The sequence below is a fragment of the Gopherus flavomarginatus genome, chromosome 24 (assembly GCF_025201925.1).
Source record: "Gopherus flavomarginatus isolate rGopFla2 chromosome 24, rGopFla2.mat.asm, whole genome shotgun sequence".
NCBI classification, from domain to species: domain Eukaryota; kingdom Metazoa; phylum Chordata; order Testudines; family Testudinidae; genus Gopherus; species Gopherus flavomarginatus.
In genome coordinates this window covers 13,851,500-13,871,104 of record NC_066640.1, presented here as the reverse complement: position 1 = coordinate 13,871,104, position 19,605 = coordinate 13,851,500, and the positions used below count along the sequence as shown (strand labels likewise).

General features: G+C 40.3%; 1 protein-coding gene across 3 annotated transcripts in view; it reads left to right on the top strand.

The window, feature by feature from the left end:
* GATAD2A (GATA zinc finger domain containing 2A) overlaps nucleotides 1–13,930 on the top strand; it is a 90,526-nt gene extending 76,596 nt beyond the window's left edge. Inside the window, exons 7-13 of one of the 3 annotated variants that reach the window (XM_050934058.1) lie at nucleotides 885–974; nucleotides 2,472–2,600; nucleotides 3,777–3,965; nucleotides 5,043–5,325; nucleotides 8,879–9,168; nucleotides 11,245–11,431; nucleotides 12,296–13,930. In XM_050934058.1, the coding sequence (XP_050790015.1) occupies nucleotides 885–974; nucleotides 2,472–2,600; nucleotides 3,777–3,965; nucleotides 5,043–5,325; nucleotides 8,879–9,168; nucleotides 11,245–11,431; nucleotides 12,296–12,426 (1,299 nt within the window). In that variant the 3' untranslated portion in view covers nucleotides 12,427–13,930. The remainder of the gene's footprint in view (nucleotides 1–884; nucleotides 975–2,471; nucleotides 2,601–3,776; nucleotides 3,966–5,042; nucleotides 5,326–8,878; nucleotides 9,169–11,244; nucleotides 11,432–12,295) is intronic. The other 2 variants (XM_050934059.1, XM_050934060.1) reach the window with 2 other exon arrangements.
* Nucleotides 13,931–19,605: the final 5,675 nt, after the last annotated feature.

Genomic DNA, 19,605 nt, shown 5'->3' with positions numbered 1-19,605 from the left:
CATTAATACTGCTAACATACTTTTGAAAGGCATTAACATCTAAGAGTCATGAACACGCAGAACCAGTAGCCAAGTGCTGTATCCCGTACACTGCTTTAGATATTACTGATAAACCCAGGCAAGGGAAACTCAAAATTCTGAATTCTAGTCTTGGCTGATGAATAGTTGAAAGTCATTTCCTGTTTAACTTTACTTTAAAATGTGTGAGACTTTGTGGATCTTAACAGTTTTTGTACATATTTATATTAAAAGCATTTCAGCTCACATTAGAGGTGGGTAAGGAGAAATGTTTTATTTCCCTCACTTTCTGTGAAATTTTCTTTTGGAGTACTTTGTTTTTAAACTCAGGTTTTTGTTTACTGAAATCAATTAGATGTGTTGGGTACATGCATTACATAATCTGCTGCTGAACACTGATGAAGTGAACTTTTGGATATTGAATTGACTAAGAATGGAACAACACATTTTAGAATGCGTTCTTAATATCCCGATTCGTTTTCGGGTAACAGTCCTTAATTAATGAAGTTTGCCCATGCTTTGGGGACTGAACTAGGTTGTATATTGAGACCTATTTAATTTTTAAATAGCTCATTTTAAAATGTATTGTAAATTACTAAACTGTTGCTTTATATAATTGCTTTTAAAGCCTTCATGAAGGTATATAATTTATATAAGACTGAGAATGAATGAATCTCTTATCTATACTTGAATACTAATTTGTGGATTTAAACATGCCCGTTAGACAGTGTGAGAGAGAGAGAGAATCACTATATTGCAATAATCTCTCATTGAGTTACAAGGAGGAAAATATTTTTATTTTCCTTAATTGCTGCAATTCTGCTCAAACCTCTCATGGGTCTGTCTTTCTGGTTTTTCTCTTGTAGCCTCCTGGTTCCTCTGGGAGTGCTGTGGCCACCCCTCCCCCATTGGTGCGGGGAACACAGAATGTTCCTGCTGGGAAGCCATCCCTTCAGGTTAGCATGGGGGCCTCATATGTTGCCAGGTTTGGGGCATGCAGAAGGGATGAAGGTGCATAATAGGAGGGATAATCTTCAGTATAGATCTAGCAAAGTTGCTCCATATATTGCTGGGCGGAGAAGTAGTAATATGTTGATGACATCTCTCCCACTTCTAATTTCAATAAGCATTCCAGCAAAGTTGTACAGTGGCAGATAATGAATTTTCAGCTTTTCACATAATGAACAGTTTTAGCACAAAAAGCATCCTGCAAGTTTTATTTAATAGGACTGGATGTCTACAGTCTGCTTAGTTGTCACAAAAACAGTTTGGTTCCAAGTGACATTTTTTATATTGATTAAACCAGTGCTAACCCCCATGAATCCAGTTACAATAAGCTCTTAAGACTGGGAGTGGGGGAGAAAACCCCATATAATCTTTCTTCCAGTGGTGATTTTTAGTCAAATTCCAAATGCACTTTCCTGACTGATACATAAGAGGTACTGAAAAGGCCTTTGGCCAAAGAGCACCCTGCTTAATTTTGCTGTGAAACTATCCTACCATCATAAGCAAGTTTCAGGGCACTAGAATAAAATGATAAACTCAAAAGTAGACAGATTCTTTATCTCTACTGCGCAGAGAGACTGCTGCCCTCACTAAAGACAGCACTTTAAGAGGAACTTGCACCACAAATGAAATTTTCAAGTAACACAGAGTGGAATTTTTTTCAGTAGTAGAAGGCATATAGTCTAGTGGTCAGAGCAGGGAAATGGGAGTCAGGACTCCTGGGTTCTGTTGCTGTTCTGTCTCTTACTTGCTATACAAGTTTTTTTGGGCGAGTTACTTTACCTCTCTGTATCTGTAACTGTACAATTGCAGTAATTCCTGAATCTTGTGAAGTTTGTTTGATATTTGTAAAGCATTTCTGAAATTCTTGAATAAAAAACACAATATAAGTGAACATTGGCTTCCCCTATGCCCTTCACAATATGAAGTTGTTACACTCACTATAAATAGTAAAAGGGAAAGCTAGCTCCAGTGCTCTTGTGAGAACCTTAACTCATGAACAGTGGCCAGTTTTTGGCTTCTCTAAGTGACGATACCCAGATGTATAAAGCTGCATTTCATATAGTAAAAGAAGTTATCCACCCTAGAATGGATACCCCATTAGAATTGAAATCTTTGTTTTTCTCACTGAAGCAGTTTTGAACAAATGAGCTCTGTGCCCTTACATTCAGTGTAAGATCTGAGACTCACCTTTAGATTCCCACAATACCAAGAATAGCTCAGCAGATAGAGTAAGGCAAGTAAAGAGGAGAGGGAGGAAGTAGAAAGAAAAGAAAAATCTCTTTGGGAATTCACAAGGAAGGCGTGGCAGTGCAGTCTTTGAAAATGACATAAGCATACAAACAGTCAAATACAACTGTGAGAAACTAAATATAAACATCTATATAGATAAACATGTTCTGTTTTCTAAAAACAAATGTAAAAGTAAATGCTCCCGTGTTTTGTAGACCTCTTCACGTATATCAGGCACTGTTATCCCCCCTCCATTGGTCCGTGGAGGGCAACAAGCATCTTCAAAACTGGGATCTCAGCAGAATACGCAGATAGTAATGCCACCTCTTGTCAGAGGAGCCCAGGTAAGAGTTGGTTTGGTTGTAGATCTCCCTCACCGCATCAAGTGTGTTCTTTCCACCCTCCACAGGGCTTAGGGGATTGTCTCACTAATTCTTTCCACTTTTACATTTCAACGTCAAGGCTCTGAGTCATGATCACCATTCCCCTTACCCAAGAGGGTTGGATGAAGTTCTCGTAGGACCCTCTCCTTAATAGACTGGATGCATTACTGTTGAGCGATCTGTGCTGACTAAATGCACTGTCTCACTCCTAAGACTTATGATGAGGACTAACCCAGGTCTCATATGGTGATGCAGAGCACTACCATTGGGCCAGCTTTACCCACCAGAACAATGCAGAAGACTTAATCCTACTGTGGTTTTGGTTCTTAAAAACATTTTTCTCCTTACTTTTCCTGTTTTATCAATTTCACCTCTGATGTATGTTTTAATCTCCTCTCAATGCCTTCATTGTCAAATTGACTACTGGGCTGCTAGGATGAGGTAGCAAACTGGAGAACTGAAAATGCTGTGAAGGTGGCTTGTTCTTAAGTCCATTTGTCTTCTATGAGGGGAAAGTAGTGGTTGCACCAAAGAAGCAAGGTGAGGCAGGGGGAGAACTACCTCCAGTGGATCTTACTGAATATACTGTGATCACTGTGTGATGCAGGGAAATATTTATCTAGCTCAGTGGAGATTTTATTTTGCAGTGGTGGGACGACTTTTTTTTAACAAACCATCCGTGCCTGCTGGATGGCTAATGTTAAAGAAGGTATGCACATGGGATTTAGTTTCCTTTCAGTCCTGATTAATATGCAAAAAACTTGTTCAGTCTAAAGTAGAATTGCTGCACTAATAATCTTAAAGTTAAACAGACTATTAGGAGCTATACATGTTGGAAAGGAACTGTTAACTTCAGACCATTGTGTTTATCAAGGCAAAAATGGTTAGATTTTTGGCTTAAGTTTTGAAGTCAAGCGTCTTTTCTAATGTTGCATTCTATGTTGCTTCTCTTGGAATGCATTTACAGTCAAAATGAAGCTGCAGATTTTGACAATGATGTTAATGTTGTTGCATGTTTTTTGTTCCTGGATTTGCATCATTTCCATCACATCATTTCATCCTACTCCACCTCCCACCCACTGTTCTCCACCTTCTCTAACACTCTCCATCCCATCCTTCATGGAACCATTGCATCAGCCCATCTCTGTTTCTCCCCAGCAAATCCACAACATCCGACAGCACTCCAGCACGGGGCCACCTCCGCTGCTTCTGGCACCACGGGCATCCGTTCCCAGTGTACAGATTCAGGGACAGAGAATTATACAACAGGGTTTAATCCGCATTGCCAATGTTCCCAATACCAGCCTGCTTGTCAATATACCACAGGTGAGATCCAAAAGATACAGAACACTATTCACTTCTGTCCTTTTGAGACTGAATACAGTTACTGATTTGTCCAGTTGCTACATCTCATTACTCTTGTTTGCAGTCTTCTCTCTCAACTGATGTAATTGGTTATTTCTGTTACTACTCCGCTCTTTGTTCTTTGCTTGCAGGCAGTTCTTTATCTTTATTCAGCGTTTACAAAAGCTCTAGATAATATATGCACAAACGAGGGAAAAGAACAGTCCGTATGAATTTGTTCATGCCCAATACAAATCTCTTAAGTTTAATTTAAAATGCATTTAACTTTTGACACTGTATGTTTTAATTGACTTTTTTGTATTGTCTGTGAGAAGACAGAGGAAATATGTAACGTCCGGGGTATGACAAAACAAGACTTGGAAGGAATGTAAATATTGTGGACCAATTTTGTGCCTCAGCTACTATACTGGGCATGTTTAGTTGGAAATGTTCCCCAGAATCAGTTTCCTCCTACCCCCTTCTCTCTAAGGAAGCATTTTCTCACATAAATAAAATAACCACTATTTAAGCAGAACCCAAAATGCACAGTGCATTTCTGTTAGTGAACCAGTGAAGGAGACAAAAGCAAACTGACTTATTCATAATTTATGCAGGGAAAAGTCAGTGTTTGTCAAATCAAAAAGGACAAAATGTTAAGGAGAAGTACTGTAAATGGCCTTTTCAAGTTTCTAAGAATGCATTACAAAAAATGGTGAATGAGCAAAGTTAAGAATTCTGGAAAAAATATTAGATAGAGGGACTAGATGCCTGGTAATGGAATGCCTAGCATTGCACCTCTAGGTGTCCCATTTATATCAAGGGCACAAGTCATACCCTGCTGTCTATTCTGTGGGCTATATGAAATTGGTATTTTGAGAGAAGGCTTAGTCCAGTTCCAAATAGGTTTTGTAATGTGGACACTTGTCTACTATCACAATTGATACTAGTTGGCCTCCTTGTTGGTTATCTCAGAGAGGACAAGATTAGAATGGGCTATAGGGATTAAACTATCAAGGCAGTTGTATTCTGATTAGTAACCATGCTTGAACTTTCTTTAAGGCCTCACCTACTTCAATAAAAGGTACAACCGTGACATCGGCTCAGGCTAATGCTGCTACTACTACCAGTGTTGCTTCTATAGTGAATTCCAACGAGTCCCCAGCCAGCCGGCAAGCTGCTGCCAAACTTGCACTGCGCAAGCAGCTGGAGAAGACGCTACTGGAGATCCCACCTCCTAAACCACCTGCACCAGAGATGAATTTCCTGCCAAGTGCAGCCAACAACGAATTTATTTATCTGGTTGGTTTGGAGGAAGTAGTGCAGAACTTGCTAGAAACTCAAGGTAAGCTAGTACTAGAGGCTTATTTATTGAGAGCTTTAAAATATGCTAGACTCATTAATACAAGTGTATTCATTTCATGTACTGTGACTTCTCTCACCACCCTCACCTGTTTTAGAAGCAGCATGAGGTTAAGAGTTGAGAGCATGCAACTTAGTCTTAGTTTGGTCACTGATACGATGTGGATTTCTCCAAATTGCTTAAGCTCTTCCTTAATTTCTTCATCTTAAAAATGGAAATAATACATACCTTTCTCAAATAGGTGGTGTTTTTGCACAGCAGTTTTAAATGCAAAGTGCAGCAGAAGTACTCAATTTATTTCTTTATTCTTGGTTTATGCAGTGGAGGGCGCCTCCTTAGCCTCTGGCAAAAGGTGAGGCGCTGGCCCTTCCTTAGCACGTAAGAAGAGTTGGAGTAGCAATGCCTTTTAATCACGGCTGTATCAGAAGAAATATTTTGGGTTTTCTCACAGTAGTTAGGTAAACTGAGAACAAAAATTTAATACTGGTTTCAGTAATATCTCTGTGGCTTTCAAATTTACGTTCTCTAATTCTGGGATTTCTAGAAGCCTACTACCATCCTGGATTCTTGGGTGCTGGATACTGATTGTAAGAACTTTTCTCTAGAACAGCAGTTCTCAAACTGTGGTTCAGGACCCCAAAGTGGGTCATGACACCATTTTAATGGGGTCACCAGGGCTGGCTTAGACTTGCTGGGTCCTAGGATGGAAGCTGAAGCCTGAGCCCCACCGCCTGGGGCCAAAGCTGAAGCCCAAGGGGTTCAGCCCTGGACAGTGGGGGCTCAGATTACAGGCCCCCTGCCTGGGGCTGAAGCCCTTAGGCAACAGTGGGGCTTTGGTACCCCCACCCCACCCCCAGGGTCATGTAGTAATTTTTGTTGTCAGAAGGGAGTTGTGGTGCAAAGAAGTTTGAGAACCCCTGCTCTAGAAAGCTTCCTTGCCCTTATCTTCAATTCTCTTTGGCTCTCTACCCCAATAAAATTCTCTGAGGAGGATCAGTTTCAGAATAATAATCTCTGGTATGGACATTACCTAGAAATCTCAGCGGGTTTCTATCCCAACTTGTTCCTAAAAGCAAAGAGGATTTGCATTTCCAAATTAACCGAATTTGTGTAATTGAAAAAGCTTTAATTTGCTTGCTGGATATGAGGGAAGTTGTCCTCCATGTTCAAAGTGTCCTAGATCTGATCATTTTGTTTTGCAATGGAGCTCTAAGTATGAGGACTGTACTTCAGACTTAGCTAGACAACAAAGGTTGCTACCCAGGTAACCTCTGAAGTTATAACCTTGAAAACCCATAGATCTGCCTGTTTCTTTGGAAGGCTTTTTTTATTCAACCACTTACTCAGTTTCACATTGACTCTGGCAGTGCCCGCATAGTAAAGTGAAAACCACCCCAAGAACAAACTCACAGCTCCAGTTAGCGGTGGACACTCCCCCACCCCCCATGCTGCCTCACCAGTTTGTTATAAATTTGACCTGGAGGCAACCATCTCTTAAAACACAATAAGAAGGTGGTGCACTTTCCATTGGCTGTTAAGTCGTTGGCCTCAGAGTCTGCCAGTAACGCTGCAATTTATGGCGATTGATTTCATAGGGGGACAGAGAGGTGACTTGAACACTAGTGACTACTAGAACTGTGCTTAAAAATGACTCCCTTCACACTGATCTGATTTCAATTGGCTGCTTTGTGCCAGAGCGAGGTCAGTGTCCTCGAGGTGAAAAAACTCATATCTCTAGTCTAATCCAGAGCCATCAATCAAATCCACCCCCAAAATACAGCTGGCTTTCCTTGGGAACTGTGACCCTCTTACTGTTCTCTCCTCCGAGCACGTTAGTCATGCTAGTCGCAAGTGGGTTATCAGTATGTGGCTAGGAGCGCTCAGCTTCTGCAAGGTTCTTTTCCCTAAAGATCCATTGCCATGGTTCAGAGAAGTTTAAAAATACACTTTTTTTTTTAAATCTGTATTTGGTTATAAAATAGCTTTCACCCTTACTAATAATCTTGTGTCTCTTATCTGATCCATTCGCTGATGTCACAACCTATCTTCCTCCTGGGAACCATTATTTTGCTGTTAATGCTAGCTTGTGGTGACTTGGGCAGGGTGATGAGACGTAAGGAAGTTCTTATGTAGACGCACACACTGGTAACCAAGAGAGATGGGAGAAGACATGCAGAAAACAAATGTTTAAAGAGGCTTTGCTAATACTAATGTTTTAAAGAGTGAGGCAGAGAGAATACCTTTTATAAGGCATTTACTTTGTATTATGAGACTTTATACAGGTCATCATAGCTAACTTATGCATACAGTAAACCCTATTTAGTTAACTTTAGGTTAACTAAATATTGGTCATTTGATAGCAGTGCTTCCCATCTAAATCCTGTGTTTTTATGAAGACTTCAGATGTCTGAAACCCTTCAGAAAATTGAAGTTGTACTATTTGGGCTTTAAGAATCCTCCTACAAGTGTGTATATACGTTAAAAATGGTCATGATTTTTTTCCAACCCATGTATAATCTTTCATGATGCTCATGTGAAGTTATTGTCAGATGTTTATGTGGTTTAGTCAGTTGTTTGGATATTTTAAAATTTTTCTCAATAACTGTAAGTAGATGGTTTTCATGCCATAGACGTGACAGGTCCTCATCTAGAATAGGGTTAGACCTATTGCAACAAAAGACGACAATAATGGGGAGGGTAGGACCAAGATCATGATTTATATACACATTTTGGTAATTAGACTTTAAGAAAAAATGCTCTACTAATATATTGGTGGGCAAGGTCTAGAATGAAGACTGGAGTGTCCCTCAGTTTAAATAATAAGAAATATGTCTCACCAACCTAACAAAACTGTCAAGATGTGCAAAATAACCATGTGAATTATAAATGTAGTTCTTATCTATCTTTAACCTTTTCTCTCACCTTTTCATTTTTAATTATCGTTACTTATTTTGTCATGTCAAAAGTTAGATGTTAGTTTCCTTGCAACAAGGACTCTGTTGCCTTTCAAGTGTCTAGTATACTTCGGGGCAGTTTAAAATAGCCATTTTTTTGCTTTCACTTGAGTGGTAGGAAAGGAGGGAGGGGACAAAGTGAGGAACATTTATTTCACAGATAATGGAAACCAGAAGCATAATGCCATTGTTGCTGATCAGTCGTGATACTTTGAGGTCTGAATACAAGGGTAAGGGATGAATTACACGCCAATATTTTCTTGCAAAATCCTCTGATCTAGTTTTTGTGAGGAGAGGACTTTATTTACCTCCCAGGGCTCTGGGATAGTGTGTGGTCCGCTGTATATCCTTTAGGTAGTCTGCTTGAGTAAGTAAGCGCTTGTTGCCAAGATTCAGACCTGCTTGATGCACAGCTAAAAGTTGGTTAACATCCTCATTAAGAGCAGTAAATGAAACTGTGTGTGTAAGGATAAAATAGGAACATAAACTGACAAATGCTTAGAGCAATGGGAGCTTGAGAACAAAGGCAGAAACCATTTTTAGACCCTGCAGTGGTGAGCTAACCTGGTTGTATTTCACAGGTAAAGTTTCAGTCGCAGCCTCATCTCAGGAGCCCTATATGTGTGCTCAATGTAAGACTGACTTCACTTGCCGCTGGAGGGAAGAGAAGAACGGAACCATTATGTGTGAAACCTGTATGACATCGAATCAGAAAAAGGCCCTCAAGGCTGAGCACACTAATCGACTGAAGGCTGCTTTTGTGAAAGCATTGCAGCAAGAGCAGGAGATTGAGCAGCGGATACTGCAACAGACTGCTTCTCCTGTACAGACCAAGTCAGAACCTATAGTCCAGCATCACTCACTCAAGCAGGTAGGAATCCTTCAGTACTAAATTAGCCATCGCAGATAATCAAACAAGGTGTCTGCAGCTTGTGCTCCTGCCATATGTTTTAAAAGATCACACCTGTGTGTGTGATGCAAAATAGGCGCATGAAAGTTGATACAAGAAGAGTTTGTTGTGTAAGCTCTGAAGTGTATTTTTGAATTAAGTTTTTGGCTGTCCTGTTGTTAATCCAGCGTGCTATGGTAAGAGGATCCTACGGTTGAGATGTGAGCTCTGCTCCTGAAGTAGCAGAGAACAAATACTTAATTCTGCAGAGGCATCATGGGGAGAGACTTGCACTGTTTCAAAAACCTTCTCTGGCAGATTGAGGAGGAACACTGATGAATCTGAAGAGTCACATCCAGCTTTCATAAAGAAATAAGGACGTGATCCTGCATATTTAAAGGGGAAGGGTGCCCACAGGACTCTAGGGATGGAGAGAAGGTTTTTATCTAGCTCTAGTCTGTTAAAACCACATTCTGGTAGCCCCCAAATAGCATGTGTCCTTGACTGTAACACCAGTGGGAGGGCCCAGGGACAGAGGTCATAGAGCCATTTCTGTAATGCTTGGAAGAGTTCCAGTTGTAAATATTGACTGAAATGTTAAAGAACTCTTGATTGTTTAGGTAGGAGGTTGGGTATCAACAGGACATTTAAAAATGCAAATTTTAGTTAAAATATTTCAAAGACTGCTCTTCTCACCTGGTTTCAACTGAACTACTCCCACGTAAACTCCAGAATCCCACGCTAAGGGGCACACTTGGGACAGAATTCTTCTAAAACCACAGTCGAGTTCTCTGACATCGCATAGCTTGATACAGATCAGATACATTCCAGTGACCCTGTGCAGATGTGTAACAGTAGCAATTAATGGAAGAATAAAAGAGCAGCAAAACTATTACAGGCAAAAACTTGTATAAAATAATAAACTGTTGACTAGCTCAGTTATGGCTGATGGTTTTAAGTAGTAATTACATAAATATCACCGGTAAAATGAATCCATTTGTTACTCTCAGGGTGCTATTTTGGAAGGGGAGGTGGCAGGAGGAGCAGAATAACTCTGCTCTATGTGACACTGTAGAGCTCCAAACAGAATTAGATAAGTTCATGGAGGACAGGTCCATCAATGGCTATTAGTCAGGGACACAACCCCATGCTCTGGGTGACCCTAAATTTCTGAGTGCCAGAATCTGGGACTGGATGATGGGATGAATCACTTGATAATTGACGTGTTCTGTTCATTCCCACTGAAGTACCTGGCACTGACCCACTGGAAGATAGGATACAGAGCATAGATGGACTATTGATCTTACCTAGTATGGCCATTCTTGTGTCCTTGCACAGTATGTAGCATATAAATGTCTTTAATTTTGGGTTTGTACAGATCGAGGAAATTCTGCTTCAGTGCTAGTACATCAGTATAGTTACATTTCTAAAAATTTCCCTAATTTAGATAATTACAAATTTGATAGGAAACACTTAGAAGCATAGCATAGAGAAGTGTGAGCAAGGAACTCCTGATGCTGTGAGCTGTAAGATCTTTGTTATTGTGTAACCTGTGTCCATGCCAGAGGCTTGGGTTCAAATAGCAACTCAGATCATAAACGAAAATGAGCCACTTGGTTGTCTTCTACTCCCAGTCCCCACTTGTCCACGTCACAAAACCACTATGGAATTGGGAACGCTGCCAAAGAAGTCCAGAACTGGATTAGCAAGGGATTGATGGTGTAGGTCAGGCTTGCCGTCTGGTGGTGTGTCTGAGAGAGGAAATGTGCACAGTACTTGCCTTCTTTGCTGTTTCCACTCAGTACGACTACCTCAGTACGATGTGCACTTCACTTTTAAAAAGGTAAAAATAAGCTCTGTTGTTGACATGTAGAAAAGGTAGATTTTATTTTGATTTAGGGCAGATACAAAGTTTGTGGCCAGTACCAGGTGTGGTAGAAGGAGGAAAGGAAGAAGAGAAATCCAGTAAAGGATTGTCATGGCTATTGTACTGAACATTTTGCAAGACATAAATTTTGCGTTCCTGTGCCCTTCTAATTAATTCTTCTATTGCACTAGACTTCTAGCCAGCTGTCTCGAGGTCCCCCAGGAAGCACCCGAGGAGTCTTGCATGCATTTAGTCAGTCACCCAAGTTGCAGAATGCATCAGCTGCAGCAGCACTTGGTAGTAGGCCAGGTAAGCATGCTGAGAGACCTGTCAGCAAGAGCAATGCTACTACCTGGAAGAAGACCCCCATCACTACAGGTAGACTTTTTTTTTCTTTGTGTTCTTTTCTCTGTAGTTTAGTTGCACTTTGTTGGCCAACAACCTTAATTCTCTTACGCTTTGAAACCTCCCTGCATAAAGGACAGTGGCCTGTTGCTCCATTACCTCACGCCTGGTACAGTTGTTTACACTTGTCCAAAGTGGCTGTAAAGTCCTACTCTAGGGGAATGGTTATGTTTTACCCTAAGGTGTAAATGATTTTACAAGGTGCAGGGCAATGAACGGCAGGTCCTGGGTGTGCAGTTAATACTATCTGTTAACATCAACAATAATCTTGACATAAACATCATCTGCTTCTACTTAAACTGGGAAATAACAGATCTTTTGCGGTCGGAAAAGCTATAACACAAACTTATCAATGTGCCTCACAGCATATTTAACTATTAAACTAGCATTTTAACCTTTCAGGTTAAAGGGTTGGAGGGTCTCACTTCTGTTAAGTCTTGTGGTCTCTTCCTTTAAGCGATATTTGGAATCCCCAGGAAGGAGATGCTGCAGCAGCTAGCTCTCTGCATCGCTTTGTTTTTTCTGCCCAATATTGAAAGATTTTTATACCATTTAATTTAGAGTTGAGATAATATTTGATTTATGTGGTCAACTCAATAGCTTAATGACAAGACTTTTTTAAAGAATCTGGGAAGTTTTGTTGCCACTTGTGCAGGTGGTTGTAGAGACTTTTTTTTTTTTTCTTCCCTCTGGGTGATGGTCATGTGTTAATATTTTGAGAGCATCCATCTCCATAGTATCTGGATGCCATTTACTGAGCTGTATATTTTCCACTGGTCTTGTCTCAAGCTAAGCATACTGTGACACTCGCTTCTATCTCTTTTTGTGTTCTGTCAGCTGGGGCTCTAGCTTTTGTCAACCCTAGTTTAGCTGTGCACAAGACTTCTTCAGCAGTAGACCGTCAACGTGAATATCTCCTGGATATGATTCCCCCACGATCCATCCCTCAATCTGCAACATGGAAATAATGCGGTGGAATGCCCAAGAGGAAGACTCACCTGTTTCTGCCATTCTTTTTTATACCACAATACAGTGGAATCTGCTTTAAACCCAGCTGGATTTGCCCAAGCTTCATAGGAAGCAAGACGACTGCTCCTCATCCCATTGGGTGCTGCTGTCCTTGCTATGAGAAAATGACACCAAGAGTGAAAACAGACTCGAGCTCACTTGGCTACCAAATTCTTGTGATTGGCTGATGGTGAAGGCTGTCAGGAAGGGGGAGAAATTCTTATTTTGTGGCTTTGTGTATTTAGGTGTTTGGGGTTTTTTGTGGTCACCAGCACAAAAGGAGGACTGAAAGGACTATCTGCCTTTGGGTTCTTTACTTTGAGCTAGCTAGTCACCAAGCATACAGTGTTCACTGGCAATCAAGGATGCACTTCTTTGTAAGAAAAGCAGAATATGATCCCAGTGATTGCAGATACATTTAGCAGGTTGAATTCATGTTTGCTTCTCCTCTTTCCCACCCCAGAAAGGCAATCTACAATTTATAATAATGAGCTAATGATAAATAAGTGCAAACTCAAATTCTAGTTGGGCATGATTTCTAATGGACTGGTTGCTGCCCCAACAGTCCCAGCAGGTGGGAGGAAGTGTAGGCCTCTCACTTTCATTGGATTCTGTTGCATAGACTTTGTGGACACTTGATGGTCTAAACCCTGAAGTTCTGGACAATAAACAGTAACCTGTTCAGTCTCTCTAATCTAGCACAGAGCAATCGGCCCTTGCAAAAGCTCCCAGAGACTTTTTTTTTTAAAGTGAAACTTTTCATCTTTTGTGAAGTTTATTCAAAAACTAGGAGCTCCAGAAGCTGTGTAATCGGGGAGGGGAGGGAGCAGAAGGATGAAAGGTAGGAGTCAGGCAACAGGTTCCTTCCTGTCTTATCAATGAGAAGCAATCCTTCCTCGTCCATGCTTTAGTTGTGTGATTACTGTACATGTTGGGCATGCTTCAGGCAGTACTGCCGAACCCTGATCCCTAGAATTCCATTCTTCCATGCGCCCCTCGATCGCATCACTCCAGTATTTCAGTTTTGGTAGAGCTTTAGGTAACCCTGATTTAAAGACAGGATTCTGTGTGGTTTTAATATATTTTGGGATTACACGGACACATTTAGAATCATTGGGTTTGTTTTTTTCACTTGATATTGGTTACAAGTGGCAGAAATACATACCTTGCTACTTGTATTGCATATTGGTACTAGAACTGGTGCTGATATGAATTCTTTTCAAAATTATAAATATATATATATATATAAATAAATAGAGGAAGGGGGAGTTACTATCCAGTTTCTACTTTGAATCTGGTATTTGTTTTCTTAGCAGCTTCAGTTAGATCCGTAATTTAAAACAGTTACTGTGTAGGGCATCCCTTTTCAGATCCACCGATCACATTATGATAAGCTCTTTTTAACCCTTCTTCTGTTGTGTGAATATCAATAGTTAGTTACATTTTTTAAACACCCAGTAGCGTAGATGGTATTTTTTGCTGTATAAAGCCCTAGAATTTCAGTTTGACTCTTTTTGTTCTGAATGTATTAAGAACTAGGTGGGGATGAGATGGGTTGTGGGTGGTGGGGTTTTTTTTGTTTAATTTTCATTCCAAGGTTGAGGTTTTTGTTTTGATGGGGCAGGAAGAAAGAAAGAGAGTGCATATTATTTTGCACAGTATGAAAGTATTTCAGTTCCTTGAATTTTTTTTTGTTCCTGACAAATACCCGTTTTACACTCTCTCGAGTACAGCTGTCCATTTCTATTTAATGACCTGGGCCAAAGTGCATTTCTGAGTTTAAATCTCGCTTCTCAAATTACAATCTTGTGCCCACAAATGGCTTTTTGGAAACCTAGGGTCTGAACAGCTTCTAAGGTCAGAGTGTGCCCTTGCTGAGGCCAGGCAGCTCGAGCGTCATCCAGTGCTGCAGAAGGGGGATGGAAGAAGCAATAACGTCGGAAGTGTCAGTATTGGTATAGCCGCATTGAAAACTTCAGTTTCAGTTGAAAGGATCATGAGAACTATTTTAAAGCCCAGAAGATTAAGTAAAAATCAAAGCCTGCACATGCTGCATCTTGTAGACTTCCCTCCCTCCCCCGCAACCCCCCCCCCCCAGGCCATATTGTATCAGTGTAATTTTGGACTTTCTCTTTCCACTTAAAACAATAAAAGTAATATACCGAGGCCGAATTATTTTAGGGGCACAGTGTAAAAGATGGATCAAAAACTCATTTTGCAGATATTATGGAGCGTGGATCTAAAAACAGTTTTTTGACATTTGTATCTGTTCTTGGGATGTTGCAGGTAATTTAAAAATAATTATTGCATATGCTGTTGCTGAAAAGTTTGGCTAAAAATGCAGCAAGAAAAGATTCAAGTGGTGTACATAGATGCCAGATCGGCATATTCAGTCCATATGTTCAGAGGTGTATGTTCAGTTGACTGTGTGCTATACCTGGCCAGTTAAAACTCCATACACGATTTTGAGAATAACTATTAAAAGATTTGCAACAAATCTTTTCAAATAACTTCCATTTCTCCTCCTTACCTGCCCCTTCCAGCCCCCCCCCCCCCAATATACATAACAAAAAACACTTACATCTATAGTATTGTGATTTAACCTTTTAAGTGGTTTGATTTGTGGAGGAGGGGAGTTTTAGGCATGTTGTAAGAACAAAATCTTTAGTTTATTTTTACTACTGTCATGTTTGGAATTCCTGCCACCAGAAGGGCTATTCCTTTCTCCTACAGATCTGCCCCATCTAATGCAGTCTGCTGACTCATTCATCCAGGCCTGGAAAGAGGTATCCCACACCCCAGTCCTCTAAGTGAGGCATCATTGGACCGAAAGCTCCCTCTCCAAGCAAGAGATGATGTACAATTTGACAGTACAACATGCACATTGATTTCCTGTAGCTGGTACATATTGCAACATGCCCCATGTTCCATTCCCCCCAGTCTGCACTGCTTTGCTGCACATTGCCGCATGAGCTGGTTTGACATTGCTCAAATGCTGCTTGCTTCCCCCCCTCTCCTGGGGAGAGGGTTAGAGCAGCCTTGGTTCTTGCAAGCCATATAACCTTTTTCTTTGAGACGTTGCAACTACGAGTTTTTATAATAAATAATAATGAAAATGACTAACTATTGTACTTTAGATTTTAGCAACTTGTGAAATAAACCCCTGACTTTCATTTGAACCAGTGTTGAAATTTGGGAGCTGTGTGGTTTTTTAATTTTATTTTTTTATAACCTAATTTATTATCTGTTTGAGTTTGGGCATTGAACAGATTACCGTTTTCTGCCCAGAAACGTGAAAAGTGGCCTGGCTGAACCTTTTATTTTTATAGGTTAGAAGATTTTGACAGCTTTCCAGTTCATGTAAAGTTTGACTTGCTAACTTTTTTGTATTTTAGGGATTTGGGTAAATGGCATTCCAGCTGTAATACTGAGGAGGATTCTTTTTGGTTAATCTTAAATTCTGGATAGCATTGTTTTGTGTTCTATAGATATTTTGATCATTGTTTTAGGAACCAGTCAGTTACCTCTTAATTATCAAGTTTAGTTACCAAATTTTGCTTACTAAAAGAAACAAGGATTTACCAAAGTACAGCTAAGAAAATGAAAATGGGGGACTTGTTTCAGAGCACAGTAGAAGGGGGAAGGCTTATACAGTGGTCGCATCAGAAACCCTATTTGGCTCATATGTCACTTTCTCCTTTTGTAAGGGGGGGACACAGTTGTCATTTTTTTTAGAAAATATATAAATATATATATCTATATATAATGCAAAAAGACCTCAAGGAACTGCAGTAGTGTTTGTCTGCTTAAGGCAGAGTTACGCTGTATATTGCATTTAGCGAAATAACTTGCATTGTGCTTTTTTTAAAAAAAAATTTATAATCATTTAACAAAGAAAAAACTGTAACAGAGTAACGTTACGCAAGCGCAGGGTATGTTTTTTTTGTCACTTGTATTTATTGTGACTCTAAATCTTTGATAATAAAACAAAAATTTAAAAAAAATGTTCCCACTAAAGCCTGATAGTCAATTTCAATGGAAGAAGAACCTGAAATCAATAACTGTATATTGTATTGTGAGGGATTTTTAGTATTTGAATGACAATAAACAAATGGACAAACTGCTTTGCTTTGCTTTGCTTTTTTTTAAGCTTGGTATATTCAAGTCATGTTTTAAATTCTTTAGAGACCTGTTTCCCCAGAGATGTGCTTGTTGCACACCACCCTGATCAAAGTCCATGGGAGCTGCATGTATACATTTGAGAGCAGACTTGGGGCTTAAATGCTTTGGAGCTGTCTAGTTCAAGATGTTTCACTGCAGGTCTGGTGTGGCAGTTCTGCCAGTGTCCTGCACTCCTCTGAGAGTTCTAAAGGAAGTTCATATTACTGGCTTTTTTATTTTTAACTACATGCAGAACAAGGCAGGCTTTCAAAATCTTGAGGTGCACAATTGTTACGGATGCACCTAGGAAGGACGTCTGCATTAGAACAGGGAGGTTGGGTTTTTTCCCTAACCTCAAAAGTACTTTTTCTGAACGGGGGTGGGGGGAGTAAAATCCACACAGACTTCATGACATGAAACACACAGCACACTAACAACCAGGGTGGATAAAAATCAAAGACTTTTTTTATCTGATTTTTTAATTCAGATCAGATTTTTTGATAGTTTTTCCCCCCCTCAAAAAACATTTTATCTAAAGATAGCTACATTATAGCTCAAAGCGATCTCATCACGGAATAGGGCTTATAAATTCTACTTCTATAGTATCAGACAATATTTTCATATAATGTTTAAGAAAAATTTTGTAAATGAGTTCCAATAGTTCATGGATTAGAGACCCAATTTTATGGGGTTCCACAGGCTTCTATATAGATTTAGGTTAATCTTTCTATCTACCCAATGGGTAGATACCATCAGAAATGCTTAATTTTGCAGTTCTCAAACTGTGGACTTCTGTCTGCAGAGGTAACACGCTTATTAACAGCAAAAATGTTTTTAAGTAAATACTATCTAGAGGTGAGACATAATAGACCTCAACTCTATTGTCCCTCTGCAGATTTGTGTACACAGTCAATCCCTTACCTCTCTAAAAGTGCGAAGTTTCAAAAAGTTCAATGAATAGAAGATTGCTGGGGACGAAATAGATCTGGACAAGGAGATGTCTGGAGATAAATGTGAGAAGGGGAGGGGATATATCCTTTTGTTAAAATTGTTTTCTGTTGAAGAAAAAAATCCCGAATACTTAACATTTGTTGTTAAAACAATTTAAATGTGTGTCTGGTGGTGATCTCCTCCTATTACAGCAGGGCAAGAAAATCCTCCAAATATTAATGATTAAGCTGTTGAATTGGAGATAGTTCACCTCCCAATGACTTCCTAAATATCTGCTTCAATTACCTTTGGTAAATGAAATAACCAAACAATCCTTCATTTTCTGATAGAGCTGTAAAACTAATCTGAAAAGTTTTCAAAATCTGTTTAAAAATGTGTTGCGTGTACCTTCTAAAAATGAAGCCTACATCTATCTCTGAGTTGGGAAGAATGTGTATTAAGGTGATAACAACCAACAAGAATCGATTTTAATCATGGTTTTCTACATAAAACTGCATCCTTCCTGACTAGTGATTTAAATCAAATCCACCCTGCAATTCTATAAGTAAAACGCATCTCTAGTCAATGCTACGTATCACTTTCTTTTGGATGCCTATACATGTTTTCCCCCACCTTCCTCTCAGTGCCTCATCTGTTAAATTTTGATGAGACCAAACTGTGCTAATGCCATAGACAGGTGGGCTGGATAGCATTACAGCAGGACTCCTAAAATTCCTACTTCAACTGTCCTGTCTTCCACTAATTCCCCTCGCTAATGGCTCCATCCATTCCCTTGCCCTTTAGGCTTCTAGATAGCTCTGACTTGTTCCTCAAGTGAGACAATAACCTTGTATGAGTTCATTACTTCCCTCTTTCACTACTTGGAATAGTTTAAATGTTGTATTCACATTAGAAATTACAGCCTACTATTTCTTAGTATCAAAACTTTTCCAATTATGTGCTGTTTGTTTAAACACCTCAAAAAAAATCCCAAACCATAGATCCAAAAAATAGGAAAAAGTGAAGTGGGAAAATCCCAATTTCCTGGGGGTGGGGGGAACTTTTTTACAAGCTTGAATGAGAACTTTAACTATGGATTTTTGACCTGATTCTTCATTCTGGCTGAGCTCAGTTCAGCCAGAAAGTGGAGTTGTGAACAGTAGGGAAATGACTGTCATTTTCATACTGCCCAAATTCTGGAGACAGCAGGGAGCGTGAGACATCAGAAGAACCAGAATACAGGGTGCTCCAGCCACATCCACTGCTTCCCCCGGTCTGCTCCTACACTCTGGGGGCTGTGAGGGGCATGGCACAGGGCAGATTTGTCAGCCCTATGTCTGGGGTATCCTCTTTTATGCCATTGGTATTCCCAAGAGGTCAGTCCCACTGCTGCTCAGTTCTCATCCACTGCAGCAAAGCACAGAATGGTAATTTGGGGGGGAGGGGGGAAGGGTGGCGGATGTTCTGTTGCATTTTATTTGGAGAAAGTCCTGCTTTGAAAGAAGGAATAAGCCATTCAGTTCCTGCTTCAGAATCAAAGCCGTAATTTAAACCAAAAAAACCCCAACTTCTGTGAAACTATTTCAGGTCCATTCAGGCTTTTGACTGAGCTAGAGGTCAAGTCTCTAAACACAATTCGGATACGCTCCTGAAGTGGCCTTGTCTCCTTGCTCATAGGTGAATTCACTTCTTTATTCCACGGGTCTTTCCCCGTCCCTTCTTGCAGCCCAGAGCAGCTACTGGAAGCCATTTCCTTGAGACTGACATCAGCTGCCTCTTGATCTGGAAAAGAGACAAGCTGGAATGTGCATCACTTCACTGCACATATAATCCTCTGAAAGAGCTGGGTTATGCTATGCAGCAATCCTATTTACAGGGACAGCGCAATCCATTAGGCAACCTAGGCAGTCGCCTAGCACACTAACATTTGGGGGGCAGCGATCGCAGCAGCCGGATCTTCAGCTGCCCCAGTTGTCGGTGGCATTTTGGGGGCAGGACCTTCCGCTGCCTCTGTCAGGGGTGGGACCTTCCGCTGCCTAGGGTGACAA